General features: G+C 47.3%; 1 protein-coding gene and 1 long non-coding RNA gene across 3 annotated transcripts in view; both read left to right on the forward strand.

The window, feature by feature from the left end:
- TCP11L1 (t-complex 11 like 1) overlaps nucleotides 1–13,335 on the forward strand; it is a 43,744-nt gene extending 30,409 nt beyond the window's left edge. For both annotated transcript variants that reach the window (XM_083164306.1, XM_083164307.1), the window contains exons 6-10: nucleotides 2,551–2,687; nucleotides 7,375–7,544; nucleotides 8,535–8,716; nucleotides 9,493–9,665; nucleotides 12,756–13,335. In XM_083164306.1, the coding sequence (XP_083020432.1) occupies nucleotides 2,551–2,687; nucleotides 7,375–7,544; nucleotides 8,535–8,716; nucleotides 9,493–9,665; nucleotides 12,756–12,976 (883 nt within the window). In that variant the 3' untranslated portion in view covers nucleotides 12,977–13,335. The remainder of the gene's footprint in view (nucleotides 1–2,550; nucleotides 2,688–7,374; nucleotides 7,545–8,534; nucleotides 8,717–9,492; nucleotides 9,666–12,755) is intronic.
- LOC146045472 (uncharacterized) overlaps nucleotides 1–14,136 on the forward strand; it is a 365,523-nt gene extending 351,387 nt beyond the window's left edge. The window contains exon 2 of the long non-coding RNA XR_014465439.1: nucleotides 13,559–14,136. This is a non-coding gene — a long non-coding RNA (uncharacterized LOC146045472). The remainder of the gene's footprint in view (nucleotides 1–13,558) is intronic.
- Nucleotides 14,137–16,670: the final 2,534 nt, after the last annotated feature.

Here is a 16,670-nt window from a genome sequence, read left to right on the forward strand (position 1 = left end):
TATCCTGGAGCTCCTGTATCATCATTGTTGAGGCATTGGAGGAAGATTGTACATTGTTAATAGAATCCTCCACGTCACTCACTCTTTGTTCAAGATCAGCAATACGAGAGGTGTTAGATGCGACTTCCCTGACTGTAGTCTGGAAAGAGGTTTTGAATTCGTCCAGTTTTTTGTCAATATGTGGCATCAGGACTGACAGTATTTCCTGTGCTGTAGAGGAGAAGCCAGTCTGACTGTCTGAGGGGAGGACATCGTCGGGTGGGCGGCTCACATCCATACTTTTATTTTATTTTATCGTATGCAGTTTATCGAATGCATGGTCATTGTTATTGAACGCAGTTGAGAGATCTCTTGTAATTACAGTATGTGTGTATGTAAAATCTACATACATGTATCTGCATTTATTTAGTTTCTTATATAGCGCTGCAAATTCCATTGCACTTTTATTGCTATTTATAGACAGTAAAAAGAGTAGGAGGGCCCTGCTTGCAAGATAATCTAAAGGGAAACAGGCATTAATACACAAGGATAGGTGTTCTCTATTTCATAAAGTCCACCAGAATGCAAAGGTTCTTGGTGGGCTGTATGATGCGGTACCATTTTGGCCAGGGATCAGGAGGATGAAAAGTGTGAAGGTTTATAAAGGTTATGTGGCTGGTTCGGAAATTTGATAGGCTACCCTGAATAGGCGAGTTTTCAGGGAACGCTTGAAATCCCAATGCCTTGTATTGTACACCTTTTGTTTTGTGTGGTACACATATTTGTCAACGCTTGAAGGATTGGAGACCGGAGGCGTGGGAGAGCATTCCACAGAGTGGGTGCAGCGCAAAGAAAGTCCTGCAATCGGGAATGGGAGGTAGATCTTGTGAGGAGCGAAGTATAAACTGAGCTATGTACTAAAGAGAGTTCTCGTTATGGGCGTTCGTGCTAATAAGAGCAGGTTTTCCGGAAAGACCTGGTAATATTATTTCCTTTGTATGTATTCAACAATATTTTACTCTTCGGACAAATCCCTCATAAATCACTGTAGGCTAAACACGTTTTACTGTTTAATGTCAACTCGTTGGCGTTGACCCTGGCAACAGCCTGAATTAAAGACCATTATTAATTTACAGTCCGGGCCAGAGAGGGAATAGAAGGCACATCGTCTTTCTATCATTTACATGCTTGCTTAGAAGATTAGGAAAGTTGGGAGAAGTTTGGTATTTGGAGCCTTGTTTTAATTAAAAATAGAAAAAAGCTAAACAAAGATTTGCTGTTCCCCAATGTAACATTCACATAAGCCGGCAAAAGCGAGACCACACAATGCTCGTCTCCAGGAAGGACTTTGATTACTGGCAAGACTTGAAGCCGGACCTCTGTGTTTCTGGAACATTCAATGTCATGTTTTTATGTTCAACTATTACTTCACCCCCTGAAGAAGTCTTAATAAAACGAAACGCGGTGGGTGAAGAGGCCGGTTTCTCCGACACTGTTACCTTTTGTCAAGGACACGCACTTTGCCAAGAGCCGGAGTGATGCGCCTTACTCTAGGTTTTAACAAAGTTTTTATTAATAAAAAAATAAAAAATAAATCATCATATTGTGGGGAACGAGTGTCTGCTTGTTGGATCCCCAATAAAATCACCTCTATTAGGAGAATTCAAGAGCCTGAATCCAGTACATGTATAAATGAACTCCAGTAAAGGAACCTTTTTTTTCCTGTGGGGACATACACCATCCCTGCAGTCCAGGAAAATTGATCTGGTTTAAAGAGATTCGTTTAAGGGGCCTACACATGGGGAGATTACTGAGCGTTCTGTGCATAGCGAAATCACTCAGAACGCCCAGCACACAGCGATGTGAGAACACTGGCGGCGACTGATGATTAACTAGATTTATCCAGCATGCTGGATTTTAATTGCCGGGAGTTAGTGGCACTGGGGACGTGCATCGCTATGACCCCTACACACAGAGCGATATAGGGGCATCACTAGATTGCTTAGAAAATGACCGAAATCGCCCCATTAGAATTAATTAGAACCTATCTAAGTGCCCTCTTATCACCTTTTGTCTATTTATAAGAGAGAATTAAAGATTGTTGACTTATGCAGCCCACAGACGCACCGATTCCAGCGTGCGTTGTGGGCTTAACTAGCACACACAGCATCGCATCGTATGCCTTGTGCATACGATGTGCATGCGATGCTGTGCTAGAAAAAGCTAGTACAAAAAGTATGTGCAGCACATACTTTTTGTACTGTACGATGAGGTGCCGCGGGAGCGCGCACCCCATCGTACAGCATCGCTCCGCCGGCATCGGCACGTGTGTGGGCTGCATTATACAATGTGGAAATAGACCAAGTGTTTAGAGGTTCCCTGAGGTCATGATCAGGGAACCGCACTTAGCTGAGCCGCTGTCCCACACAGGAACCACCGTGATGCCGTCACCAGGGTCTCCCTGGAATTACTGCTGTGTGCGGCTAGAGTTATATAACACATAGGCAGCCAAATATTATCCGGCCACCTTTGTATAGGACGGTAATAGTGTCTGATCTGTATGTCTAACAGGGCAATCTTCGCAGTCCTAGACCTGATGAAACTGGACATGGCCAACTTTGCGATCAGCACCATCCGGCCTCATCTGATGCAGCAGTCTGTGGAGTACGAAAGAAAGAAGTTCCAGGACTACTTTGAAAAGCAGCCAAGTACGGAAATCCCAATGCCTTGTATTGTACACCTTTTGTTTTGTGTGGTACACATATTTGTCGAGCATAGATACACATTACGTAGCACAACAGGTGTAAAAATTAAACAATGTACTGAACCATGAGGAAGCGGTCTGAAATTGTAGATTAAATCTTATACTGTGTATGGTGGATAAAACCGTCTGCTGTAAATTCTATTCCTTAAAACAACAACCCAATTAGATGTGAGGTGCAGTTTGCGCTGTGTAAGAAACCGTAAATAAAAATAATTACTTTTGACACCATTTAAAAAACTCCAGAACTTGCCGTATTCTCACCAACAGCCTTCTGTATTGTTTTGCAAACAAAATTGGCATTTTTTTGTGGGTCCAGGAAAGTGTCGCCACTTTTTCATGCACTTCTCTCACATCGCCATTGGCAGACAGTTCGCAAAACCCTTGCAGCCAGTACCACAGATAGACACCTTTATTGGATTGGAGAAATCTTGAGCGTGTATTTGTCAGTGAATTTCATGAAAAACTCACACCTAACTGGAATGACCCCGATGTATTGGAAGAGTTAAGTTATTTCTTACAGATTTAGGGGCAGATTTATTAAGCTTGGAGAAGAGATAAACTGGAGATAAAGCGGAGAAAAGGTAAAAGGAGATAAAGCACCAGCCAATCAACTCCCAACTGTCTTTTTCAAACACAGCTGATTGGCTGGTGCTTTATCTCCTTTTACCTTTTCTCCGCTTTATCTCCAGTTTATCTCTTCTCCAAGCTTAATAAATCTGCCCCTTAGAATCATCTACATATATGTCTAGTGTCCGTGAGTCTCCGAAAAACTGCCAACTGCTGAAAGGGAATGAAACTACATCTCTTTCTCACACATGCACAAACACAGAAGGTAGCAGACTAGCTTTCGAAGCTTTTGCTTTGAGCGGGCTTAGCTAGTGTTTAATATGTTGCATTACAAAGACACAACACAAACCTCTACAATGCTTGTTCTATTCTCTGGTGTAGGGAGATTTGACCAGCTTTCTTTACCCATTAGAGATGTATCCAACCTTCAAAAGAGTCCACAGAAGTCCACGCCGATACGTCCGTAGCTAAATCTTTTGGTGCCGCCGTGTCTTTATCCAAATATACTAAGGCGCCCAATCGCAGTGGTCCTTTACACGCTCCATTGAAATGTGCTGGCGTAATCTCTCCGACTGAAGGCCCCCATACACTATGCGATTTTGGGACGATTTCATCTGATTTCGGCACTTTGAGCCGATAATCGGGTGAAATCGGCCCAAAATCGCAGGTGTGTGATATCCGATCCGATGCGCGGTCCCGTGCGCATCGGACCGGATCAGGGAGGTTGGACGGTCAGTACATACGATCACGTCCGACCTCCCTGTATGCATATGCCTGCCCACCTGACAGGCATATGCATGCAGACAACCGGGGGAGCAGTGGGGCGGGCAGCGGGTCCCTGAGTGCTAAGCTGGCGGCGCCGGGGAGTGCTGACCTGGCCGGGCGGTGATGATCATAGATATCAGCACAGCAGCGCTGCGGGACAGGACGCGCAATGGCGGGTATTACATTTTAAAATTCCTGTCAAATGACTAGCTGTTCTCTGATTGGCTGAGCTCTCAGCCAGCCAATCAGAGAACGGCCAGTCATTTGACAGGTATTTTAAAATCTAATACCCGCCACTGCACTGCCCGTCCCGCAGCGCTGCTGTGCCGATCATCACCGCCCGGCCAGGTCAGCACTCAGGGACCCGCTGCCCGCCCCACTGCTCCCCCTGATAAGAGCACCGCCGCCCCCTGACCCTCACCGCCCGCCCCCTGCGCCCCGACATGTGATAAATCGCAAGCGATTTATCACATGTCAAATTTGGCTCATCAAGTGCCAAATTGTGTGTGAGCCTCCCGGGGAGCTCCCGAGCGGCTCACAGGAGAATTGGGTCCGACTTGTCCTAAGGACAAGTCGGCCTAATGTATGGGGGCCTTGAGGGTGGCATCCTGTGTGAGTAGGGGTTTGTCTTTAGACCCAACCGCTATCAGTGACTCGACCAGATCCATCTAGTCACCCCCCTGTTACTTCCCAGGAACACCACCTAAAAACCACACTCCCTGCATCGAAATTCATTCTGCGTCTCAGAGCAGGGTGACTCAGGCGCATGCACAGTACTTACGGCATCCGCCAACTGCATGAATATCGAAATAATGTGCATCTCAGTCAGGCACATCTCGCCTGATTCAGACTTGATTGCAGGACAAATTACTTCTCAAAGCGACAAAACCATGCTGGGTTGCAGGTGGGGCAGATGTAACATGTTCATAGAGAGTTGGAGTTGGGTGGGGTGTGTTCAAACTGAAATCTAAATTGCAGTGTTTACCAGTATTTACTCTGCACAGAAACAAAATAACTCCCCCAAATCTAACTCTCTCTCTCTCTCTGCGAGTGTTATTTCTGCCCCACCTGCAGTGCAGCATGTTTTTGTCCATTTGAGAGCAAATTTGCGCTGTCATCAGGTCTGAATCGGGCCCATAGCGCAGAAAGTATGACACCACCCACTTTGCATATACAAAGTTATGTAGAGTAATGGGGGATTGGTATACTGAAAGTGGTCATGTGATGGTGTGGCTATAACGACAGCACAAATCAGAATGAACAATTGTGCATTGTGTACCCCCAATTGTGCACTCCCGTAGGTTGACGATATCTTTTTGGTTGGCCTACTGCATGGTCATTCAGAAGATATAGTTAACAATGCCATGCTGGCAAATGCAGCATAACCTGGCACATCGATCCGTTGTACCACCGCATCATATCGGGAACATCAGCCGGCATACTGTCAGGGAACACATCCCTCGGTACTTGTGTATTATCAGGGCGCCCGCGAAATTGGCTGAAAATCGCATGCAAAAATCGGATGCGATTTTTGCGGCCGATTTTTCAAGTTTTTCGGCCGATTTGCATGCTGTTCCATCATTGCACACCCCCGATTTCCATCGTAGTGCATCGCATCGCATGCAATGCGATTCGATTTTTAATTGTACAAGCACCCTGATGGGTGCTTACAATGTTAAATGCACCCCCACTATCAACGCCAACCCGAAGTGTGGCGAGCGCAGCGAGCCTGCGAGGGACGGTGGTACGCGTCCTCTGACCTTTTCATACCCCCACTATCCACGTTGGCGTGGAGTTTATTATAGATATTGTGGCGAGCCCGAAGCGTGGCGAGCAGACGCGGAATACATGTAAAGTAATCTGCGTCCGCTCGCCACGCTTCGGGCTCGGTGGCTCGCCACACTATCTAAAATCAACTCCACGCCAATGTGGATAGTGGGGGTATGAAAAGGTCGGAGGACGCGTACCGCCGCCACTCGCCACGCTTTGGGTTGGCGTTGATAGTGGGGGTGTCATTGACAATGGGGATGCATTTAACATTGCAAATCGCATCGCATGCTACTTGCTGGCATGCAATGCTATGCGATATTTAATTGTACAATCAGGGGCATTTTCCCAAAAATCGCATCGCATAGTACCTGGGGGTGTGCAAGGATGGAATAGCATGCAAATTGGCAGGAAATGGCCGAAAATCGGACGCAAATCGGCCGCTAAATTGCATCGCAGATCGAATCGGCCGATAAATCGGATGCGATATCGTAAACGATTTACATTACATCGGGCGCCCTGATAATACACAAGTACCCATCCCTCTGATCTGTATCTGGTTTTTATATTTGTTTAACTTTTTTTAAAGATATTTTAGGCAATATTGCTATATCCCGAACAAGACAATGGGACACCTGATGACGCGTTATTGGGTGTTCTCATCCACAGTGGTTGTAATGGAGCGTGCTGGCTGATATGTGGATTCTGTAGGGACACAACAGATCGTTATGTTCTGTTTTCTTTCATTTAAAATTTTAATCACACAGTAATTACAGAACAATCATTGACTCAGTCTTATCCAGAATTGCTGTGGAACAGAAATACTTTCTTTGGAGAGAAGCCATTGTGTTTCAGGATCTCAGTTGTGCCTAATGTAGCAATATAAAGCGGAAAAAGGGGTCATTCAGACCTGATCACAAAGCTGCTTTTTTTTTCTCAAATGGACAAAACCATGCTGCACTGCTGTTGGGGCAGATGTAACATGTACAGAGAGAGTTAGATTTGGTTGGGATGTGTTGTAACTGAAATCTAAATTGCAATGTAAGACTAAAGCAGACAGTATTTACACTGCGCAGAAACAACATGACTTACCCAAATTTAACTCTCTGCACGTGTTACATCTGCCACACCTGCAGTGCAGCATGTGACATTCGCGGACATGACCCGAGAAGAGTCCAGCAGCAAACCACAGACTGTGCGTTCATTAATGGAAAGCAAGGTTGTCAATAACAGAGAGGTGCAGCGGTAAATGTATTAAAGGTTCTAAAAATGAAAAGCGGTCGTGTTGCCAATAGCAACCAATCAGATTCTATCTTTGATTTTCTAGGATATAATTGGGAAATAATAGACAGAATCTGACTTCTTTACATTTTTAGAACCTTTATTAAATGTACCCGGCAGTGTCTGGCTTCTGACATAGTGCTGCAGGACAATAAGGCTGCGAAACACGTGTCTACATGATGTACATTTCTGTTGTTCTTCCCTTGAAACTGTTTGAAATTCATTATTTTGACCTTTCTCTGTGTTGGTAGAGTTCTTGGAATATGCCACTAATTGGCTTCAGGAAGCAGCTGATGATCTGAGTGCCAAGGGCTCTGTATCGGAGGGGGCAGCTGATGGGTCGCTGTGTCCCATCTCCGTATTAAATCACGCCTACATCAGACTGCTCACTTGGGACCATGACGACAGGCCATTCCCAGAGGTATGACCAATGACCTAACTACTCCTTACCGCTAAGAGGTGAAGTACCACCACTGACAACTAGAGGCCACTGGACAGACCAAATTACTCCTTTTGGGTGCTAAAAGATGTCCTAACAGAAGGTGAAAGCAATTTTTGCAGGGACACTGATCTGTTTCAAACTTTCTGGGTATGGAGAGAAGGAGCTGCGAAAACAGATTGGGGGTAGGAGCAAATAGGGGGTGGGGTGAAGTTTGGGCTAAAAACTGCCACAGCTCAAAGTGAAAGTACATTGCAGAAGATGTCATTTTGACAGACTTTTAACTAGTCTTTTATATATGCCTTTTGAAGATGAACTAGTACTACCAGCATTAACCAGTAACTAGAAGATGGGACGAGTGCATGAAAGTAAAACTTTTGTTGTACCCTCCTGTTTATCACTCTCTGCAGACCAGTGGGGTACACTGGGACAATCACTTTCTGGGTTGTACTGAAAAGGTAACTTCCAAATTCGATTCCTCGAAATATTAGGTAAAAAAGACTTTTATGTATACCACAGCCCAGTATAAAACCATGCGGAAGAGGGCTGTAATAATCCAGGCAACATTGTACAGCTCATCCCCTGTTTCTCCCCGGCTCATGTTCCATCCCCCATGGGAATGCAGGAGTGTCTCCTCCTGCCTACAGGTGGCTCCCAGAATATCCAAGGAAGCCGTCACTACTGTGGTGCTCATTGGGACTAAGATATTAGTCTCAGCATGCTGTTACCTCGTTCAGGGTTTGGGGGGCAGATGCAAAGTCCAAGGGATCCCCAAAATATGTTGGTTTTATTTGGTCCGGAACTGAATTAGATAATTTTCCTGACCTGGAAAACATGAGTTGTGTGGGGTCCTGAAGACAGAGTATGATCTGACACTGGTATAGGTGAATGCAGAAGCTTAGTTTTAAAAATTTTGTTTAAGTTTATTTTTAACAACCTTTTTTAAACCTCCGCTGTGTCCTGCTCCTCCAGACGGTGGTCATGGACCAGATCAGGTTCCAGGAGATGAAGTTGGAGCTGACACAGCTCACCCTACAGGGAACACTGCTCCTGATCATACACAATGCTGCAGGTCCTGCCGTCTCCGGCCTTCCTGGCTTTGTGGACAGAATGAAGAGTCTCATCAGGCTGTTACTGAAGGGAGTGGGGACACCGTGAGTAGACTGGTGACACCAATGCTTGGCCATGATGCGTAGACATTGCTGTCGCTTCAGTGGTTGCACTAGACCCTTTCTGGTGGAGTGTTAGCCGCTGACGTCATCTGTGAGGCTGGTAATACACAATGGACCTTTTCCTTGGTGTAATGTAACTGGTGTCCCACGAGCAGATTTCACATTAATATCACTTTGGCTCCAACCTTTTTTTTCCAAAAAGGCTTCTATGTGTAACCAGGCAAAGATGGTTTCCATATCCAAACTATGACCCTCCAGCTGTTGTGAAACTACAAGTCCCAGCATGCCTTGCCACAGTTTTGCTATTAGGGAATGCTAAAACTGTGCAAGGCATGCTGGGATGTGTAGCGGGGGAAATCATTAAATGTTCGCTGACCATCGATTCATCTCTCCTGCCTCCGCACATAGAAGTCTGTGAAAACAGACATTTATTTACCAGCGCAACGAGGACATCCCATGACGTCAGCCGCCCCTCCACAGGCAGCCATTGGCAAGCCCACAACCCCTATAGGAACGCCGGCCGTTCCCATGGTCCAGTGATGTCACCACCCCTGGCCGGTCCTTCCCTACAATGAACAGCTCGGTTGTTGCCGGGGTCTGCACATGCGCAAATACACGCTTGCGCAGACCCCCAACATCGGAACTGGGGTTGAATTTGCCCCGTTCCGAGTGATGTTGCATCAGGATCCTAATGTTTTTGTTGCTCGGTCTCATCCAGCCTACTAACACTTGCCCTCTCTCTCCTGCTCTCTGTATAGCTGTGTGAATACAGCGGAGTCCCTGGCCACGCTGGGGGAGAAGATATGTGTGGAGGTGAACAGCTGCCTCAGCCACCATGGCTACACGCCCTTCTCCACAGAGAAAGAGGAAAGCCTTAAAGGACAAATACTGAGCTCCTCATCTCCGTCCAACCAGATACACCGATTAATAGGTAACGTCTATTTCTGTTTGGGCCTCTGACACTTGGATGTCCCGCGTGCGGCATGTCCTCGGATGTTCCATCCAGAACTGTGTGTTCAGTTGTGGAACAAGGGGAGTGTGTATCATTAGGTCGATTTAATTGGTCAACATTGACAAAGGTTTGACACAAGCAAAAGGTCGAAATGGGTTCTTTACCTTTTGGGATGTCTGATGACATCTCTCTTGTAAGGCAGGATATGTGGAGGTGTTACTCATAGTAACCAATGAGTTTCTAGGTCATTCACAGAAATTTTCTATAACATATTAGAATTTGAAAGGTTGCTATGGGCAACGTGTCACAGATGCATCTGTTTTAAAAAATGTTCCCAACGTTATTTGTTATTCTGGGGTCCATTTCGGGGCTAAGCCTTAGAGGGAGAGATCAAGTGGGTGGAGATAAAGTACCAGCCAATCAGCTTCTGTAATTTTTTTTTAACACATCCTGTAAAATGGCAGTTAGGAGTTGATTGGCCGGTAGGACAATGGTAGTGGCTTTGCTTAGCCGGAGTCGATGATTTTGATAATAGAGTATGCTTTCAAGGAACTGCTACTTGTAACTCCATCCATAGGCCTGGAGAGTGCAGGACATGGAGCACAGTAGCAGGCACTCAGCGGGTGAATGCTGGCTACTTGTAACTCCGTCCATAGGCCTGGAGAGTGCTGGACATGGAGCACAGTAGCAGGCACTCTGCGGGTGAATGCTGGCTACTTGTAACTCCGTCCATAGGCCTGGAGAGTGCTGGACATGGAGCACAGTAGCAGGCACTCTGCGGGTGAATGCTGGCTACTTGTAACTCCGTCCATAGGCCTGGATAGTGCTGGACATGGAGCACAGTAGCAGGCACTCTGCGGTTGAATGCTGGGTACTTGTCTCTCTGTCCATAGGCCTGGATAGTGCTGGACATGGAGTACAGGAGCAGGCACTCTGTGACAGAATGCTGGCTACTTGTAACTCCGTCCATAGGCCTGGATAGTGCAGGACATGGAGCACAGTAGCAGGCACTCTGCGGTTGAATGCTGGGTACTTGTCTCTCTGTCCATAGGCCTGGATAGTGCTGGACATGGAGTACAGTAGCAGGCACTCTGCGGGTGAATGCTGGCTACTTGTAACTCCGTCCATAGGCCTGGATAGTGCTGGACATGGAGCACAGTAGCAGGCACTCTGCGGTTGAATGCTGGGTACTTGTCTCTCTGTCCATAGGCCTGGATAGTGCTGGACATGGAGTACAGTAGCAGGCACTCTGCGGGTGAATGCTGGCTACTTGTAACTCCGTCCATAGGCCTGGATAGTGCTGGACATGGAGCACAGTAGCAGGCACTCTGCGGGTGAATGCTGGGTACTTGTCTCTCCGTCCATAGGCCTGGATAGTGCAGGACATGGAGCACAGGAGCAGGCACTCAGCGGGTGAATGCTGGCTACTTGTCTCTCTGTCCATAGGCCTGGATAGTGCAGGACATGGAGCACAGGAGCAGGCACTCTGTGACAGAATGCTGGCTACTTGTAGCTCCGTCCATAGGCCTGGATAGTGCTGGACATGGAGCACAGGAGCAGGCACTCTGTGACAGAATGCTGGCTACTTGTAACTCCGTCCATAGGCCTGGATAGTGCTGGACATGGAGCACAGTAGCAGGCACTCTGCGGGTGAATGCTGGCTACTGGTATCTCTGTCCATAGGCCTGGATAGTGCAGGACATGGAGCACAGTAGCAGGCACTCTGCGGGTGAATGCTGGCTACTTGTAGCTCCGTCCATAGGCCTGGATAGTGCTGGACATGGAGCACAGTAGCAGGCACTCTGCGGGTGAATGCTGGCTACTTGTAACTCTGTCCATAGGCCTGGATAGTGCTGGACATGGAGCACAGTAGCAGGCACTCTGCGGGTGAATGCTGGCTACTTGTAACTCCGTCCATAGGCCTGGATAGTGCTGGACATGGAGCACAGTAGCAGGCACTCTGCGGGTGAATGCTGGCTACTTGTAACTCCGTCCATAGGCCTGGATAGTGCTGGACATGGAGCACAGTAGCAGGCACTCTGCGGGTGAATGCTGGGTACTTGTAGCTCCGTCCATAGGCCTGGATAGTGCTGGACATGGAGCACAGTAGCAGGCACTCTGCGGGTGAATGCTGGCTACTTGTAGCTCCGTCCATAGGCCTGGATAGTGCAGGACATGGAGCACAGTAGCAGGCACTCAGTGGGTGAATGCTGGCTACTTGTAACTCCGTCCATAGACCTGGATAGTGCTGGACATGGAGCACAGTAGCAGGCACTCTGCGGGTGAATGCTGGCTACTTGTAACTCCGTCCATAGGCCTGGATAGTGCAGGACATGGAGCACAGTAGCAGGCACTCAGCGGATGAATGCTGGCTACTTGTAACTCTGTCCATAGGCCTGGAGAGTGCTGGGCATGGAGCACAGTAGCAGGCACTCTGCGGGTGAATGCTGGGTACTTGTAACTCTGTCCATAGGCCTGGATAGTGCAGGACATGGGAGCACAGTAGCAGGCACTCAGTGGGTGAATGCTGGCTACTTGTAACTCTGTCCATAGGCCTGGATAGTGCTGGACATGGAGTACAGTAGCAGGCACTCTGCGGTTGAATGCTGGGTACTTGTAGCTCCGTCCATAGGCCTGGATAGTGCTGGGCATGGAGCACAGGAGCAGGCACTCTGCAGGCGAATGCTGGGTACTTGTAGCTCCGTCCATAGGCCTGGATAGTGCTGGACATGGAGCACAGTAGCAGGCACTCTCCGGTTGTATGCTGGTTGTTGCTATGGTATAGGCTTTAGAACATTGGGGCTCGCATTGGGAAATAGACTGGGAGGGATGATTAGGTTGACAGTAGCAAAGCCCCAGAGCAACCAGACCCAGGGGTAACCCTACCCAGTGACTCTGACCATGCAGGCATCTGTTACATCAGCTTTCCAATTGTATTTAAGTGAATGTTCACAATACAAAATAGCTGCATATAGGGAATATCAGAACTACTCCAATAGTCTAGGAGGCTGTTTGCACAGAGCCCAGTTCTGATCGGTTACAGTAATATGATTACTTGGCTTTTTGCAGATTCCAGGATACAGACGTTTTTGCTGAGCTACCTGTCCGCCACCAACCAGAAATCTGTTCCTGTGTTACCTGGAGGACTCGGACCCATCCAAAAAGAACTGGAGGAGATGGCCTTGAAGTTTCTGCGTCTTGTCAATTATAACAAAATGGTGTTTAGTCCCTACTATGACTCAATCCTGGGCGACATACTGAACAAACATAAGCCCCAGCCTTTAGCCTGAAATCAATGCACGAACGGAGATGAGATGCCAGGAAGTACTGTCATCACCGCTCTACATTAAATAGCTTTGTGTTCAGGACACAGTGTTCTTCCACCGACCTGTATCACATTAATCCCACAGAGCAGACCTCGGGATTCCTACATAAAAGGAAAGAGAAAAGCGTCTCACCGTCGCAGCTTAGATATTGTATTTCCCGCAGAGACAAAAACGGTTTTGCGGGTATTTTGGAAACGGACTCTGCATCTCTCTTGGGTTTTTTTTTCTTGACATTGCTCTTAGTACATATAGGAATGTATATCTGTGCTGCAGAGGGACTGGAAGATGGACACTGGCTTATTAAAATTTTATAGAGACCTGTTCTCTCGTGTGGTGTAATGAAGTCATTTTTCAGAGTGAAACAATCCTAAAAATGACCCATTTACTTGCCTACCTGACCCTCTCCTTCAGGGATACAATGCTCTATTCCTGGGCTTCCCTGGTAATGAAGGATTGTCATCACCTGTGGTGACACCTTTCTTGTCAATTACCTAGCTCCCACAGGTGCTGGCAATCATACATTACCAGGAACATGGAGAGGGTCAGGTAGGCAACCATGCATCAAGTGACTGTTCCTGTACCAGTGTCTGTTCTACCAAGACAATTTGCTCTTTTCCACTCTTGGCGGTAATCACAGAACCACAAAAAGTGATAGCTTGTTGCCTAAATCCTAAATGAGCATCTCTGTCGTCCCCAGGTAACTGCACCCTGAGGAATTGTAACAGATTACAGGGACTCTGCATGAAAATAAGTCTCAATAAGTTTTTTGTGGATTTCCATTCATGGTGTGAAAAGGGCACTGGTCAGGCAAGCAGACTCCTCATTCACTAGGGACTCCCGATGTAACTGAAGCACCTTGGGGCTGATCACTCTGGTTAGAGACCTTGGCTTTTGGAACCCTGTAAGCCATCAAACCTTCTTCTCCCAAGTCAATGAGCATATACATTATTTCCAAATACAGAACCGTAAAGAATGCCATAACTCTTACATATATACCATAGAAAGCTTTGCTATTACCCAACGCAACCCAAAGCCGTCTCTTCCTCAAATCTTTATGCAACTTTCACATATTGTATTTGTGTCAAAACCATTAAATGTGGGGAATTTGTGCTTTTCTTTACACATTAATTGTACGCTTGTATTTTTCCATTGTTTATCTTTTATATCCTGCAGATTTGAACCCAAAGAGACATTGAAGCCTGTGTATAGATTATATTGTAATATATGAGCATAGACCGGTGATCTAATATTGGCAGAGTTTTTCCTCTCTACGGCACGGGGGTGTTAAATATTTGAGTTCATCAGATCAGTCGGATTCTCCGGCTGGTATAATATTCATGTTTATTGCTGCAGAGTCAGATGAGACTTGCTGAAAAGTAAAGGCCCCCATACACTAGGGCGACTTGTCCTTAGGACAAGTCGCCCCCGACTTCCCCCTGAGCTTCCCCGGCTGCTCCCGGGGGAGCTTGATTAGATTGGCACTTGATGTGCCATTTTTTACATGTGATAAATCGTCTCGATTTATCACATGTGAAAAACCCGGGGAGCAGGGGGGGGCTACAGAGGTGGGAGCAGGGGGGCTGGGGACGCTGCGGGGGACACGTCTGTGCGGCGAGGCGGTAGAGGGAGCAGGGGGGGCTGGGGACACTGCGGGGGACACAGGCTGCATAGAGCCGGGCAGAGGGAGCCGGCGGGAGCTGTCAGTGCTAGAAAAAAAAGCCTATACAATGAATGGGCAGCCTGTGATTGGTTGAGCGCTCTCTCAGCCAATTGCTGACTGGCTGAGAGAGCGCTCAGCCAATCACAGGCCGCCCATGCATTGTATGGGCTTTTTTTTTTTTTATTCAATACTGACCGCTCCCGCCGGCTCTATGCCGCCTGTGTCCCCCGCAGCGTCCCCAGCCCCGCCTGCTCCCTCCACCGCCGCCTGCTCCCTCCACCGCCGCGCCGCCCCACTAGGTCCCAAGTCGGGTGGTCGGACGTGCAGCAGGTCCGACCACCCGACGCAGATCCTATGCGCACGGGACCGCGCATCGGATCTGAGGGGACATCAAAACTAGCCGATTTTGGTCCGATTTCGGCCAGATCCGACTGATCTGGCTGAAATCTGACCAAAATCGGCTAGTGTATGGGGGGGCCTTAACAGTCAGGAGGTGATTGGCCGGTGATAAAGTACCAGGCACTATATCACTTCTCCTCCCTTATCACTGCTTCATACATCTTAATCCGGGCATATTATTAACGAGTCCCCAACAATAATATGGGAATAAGAAGATGATTAAAGGCCAGTCCATCATACAGAAGCAGCGTTGTTACTTTATAAATCACCAGTAAATAATACTGTTATAATGAAGCAGGAGTTACTGGTATCCACTATACCTGGACTACACGAATATTACAATTGCTGTATTCTAGCATACTACTGTTTCCATGTAGTCCCATACTGTTCTGTGTTACTTCTCTCCAACATACTTTACGTAACTAGATATACATTACATTCAGCCCTTCTAATGGGGCAGAATGATCAGTCACCAAACCTTAATCCGGGGTATATTCAATTCAAGCTGGGTCCATTTCAACATGCATTTGTCGGAATGGATCAGACAAGCCCTATTCAATGCCGCCATATCTGACTGTCGGATTTGGCGGCTGCTGCTGCTCACCCGGACGGGGACAGGTGAGTGACAGACGGTAGTACGGCGAACGAGGGCGCCGGGAGAGCTGCTGCTGCTCAACCGGCCTGGCGGCAGTACTGGGTGAGCAACAGGAGGCGGCAGGCGGGGGGGGGGGCGGTGTGGGGGTGAGCTGTTGCTGCTTACCCGGTGCCAACCGCTCTGCCTCTTCTCTACAATGTGACTTTTTGAGTTGTATACAGATTGTCGGAAACAGGGCCAAAACCTGTCTGAGTTCGCCGCGTTTTCAACAAAAGCACGCGGATCCGCGGCCATTCTGCCAATAACAGCCCTTACTGAATATGTGGAAACCCCTCAAACCTAAAATCAGTAAGAAACTGCTGACTTTCCGACAAGATGGCAGCTTAGACTGTAATTGAATATAGCCCTTAATCAGGGGACGGAAGCTGCACCGGCTGCAAATAAATGTTCCGCTTTAAGGCAGTGATTCAATGAACAATGAAAATCGCATCTTTGTGCAATAACAGCCTCGTTTTCCCCTTTCCCATCGACTTGCTAACAGACTGTACGATTTTACAATGCAGTAAGATAGTGGGTTCCTCTGTCTACACTCTGGAACCTATTAATATATACTGAAATGTAAAGTGTTCACCAATAAATCTATTCTACAGATCTAGAACTGGTGTCTGGTTTGGATTAAAATGAGAAATGTGGCACAATCCACTCAATACCTAACAACCTGGGCAAGTTCAGTGAGTTAATGTTAAATAATGAGATTTATTTACCTCATGCATCATTTCCAGGTCCCCTGAAGACTCTTCTGTACCCTGCTGGTCCCCTATTATCCTTTTTTTTTTTTTTTAAGCATCACAGTGGAGCAGATGTATTCCGCCTGGTGAAGAGATAAAGTTGGTGATAACACACCAGCCAATCAGCTATGTTTGAAAAATGACAGTTCGGGGTTGATTGGCTGGTGCGTTATCACCTTCCACTTTATCTCTTCACCCGGCTCCATACATCTACCC

This window comes from Crinia signifera, chromosome 11 (assembly GCF_055691185.1).
Source record: "Crinia signifera chromosome 11, ASM5569118v1, whole genome shotgun sequence".
NCBI classification, from domain to species: domain Eukaryota; kingdom Metazoa; phylum Chordata; class Amphibia; order Anura; family Myobatrachidae; genus Crinia; species Crinia signifera.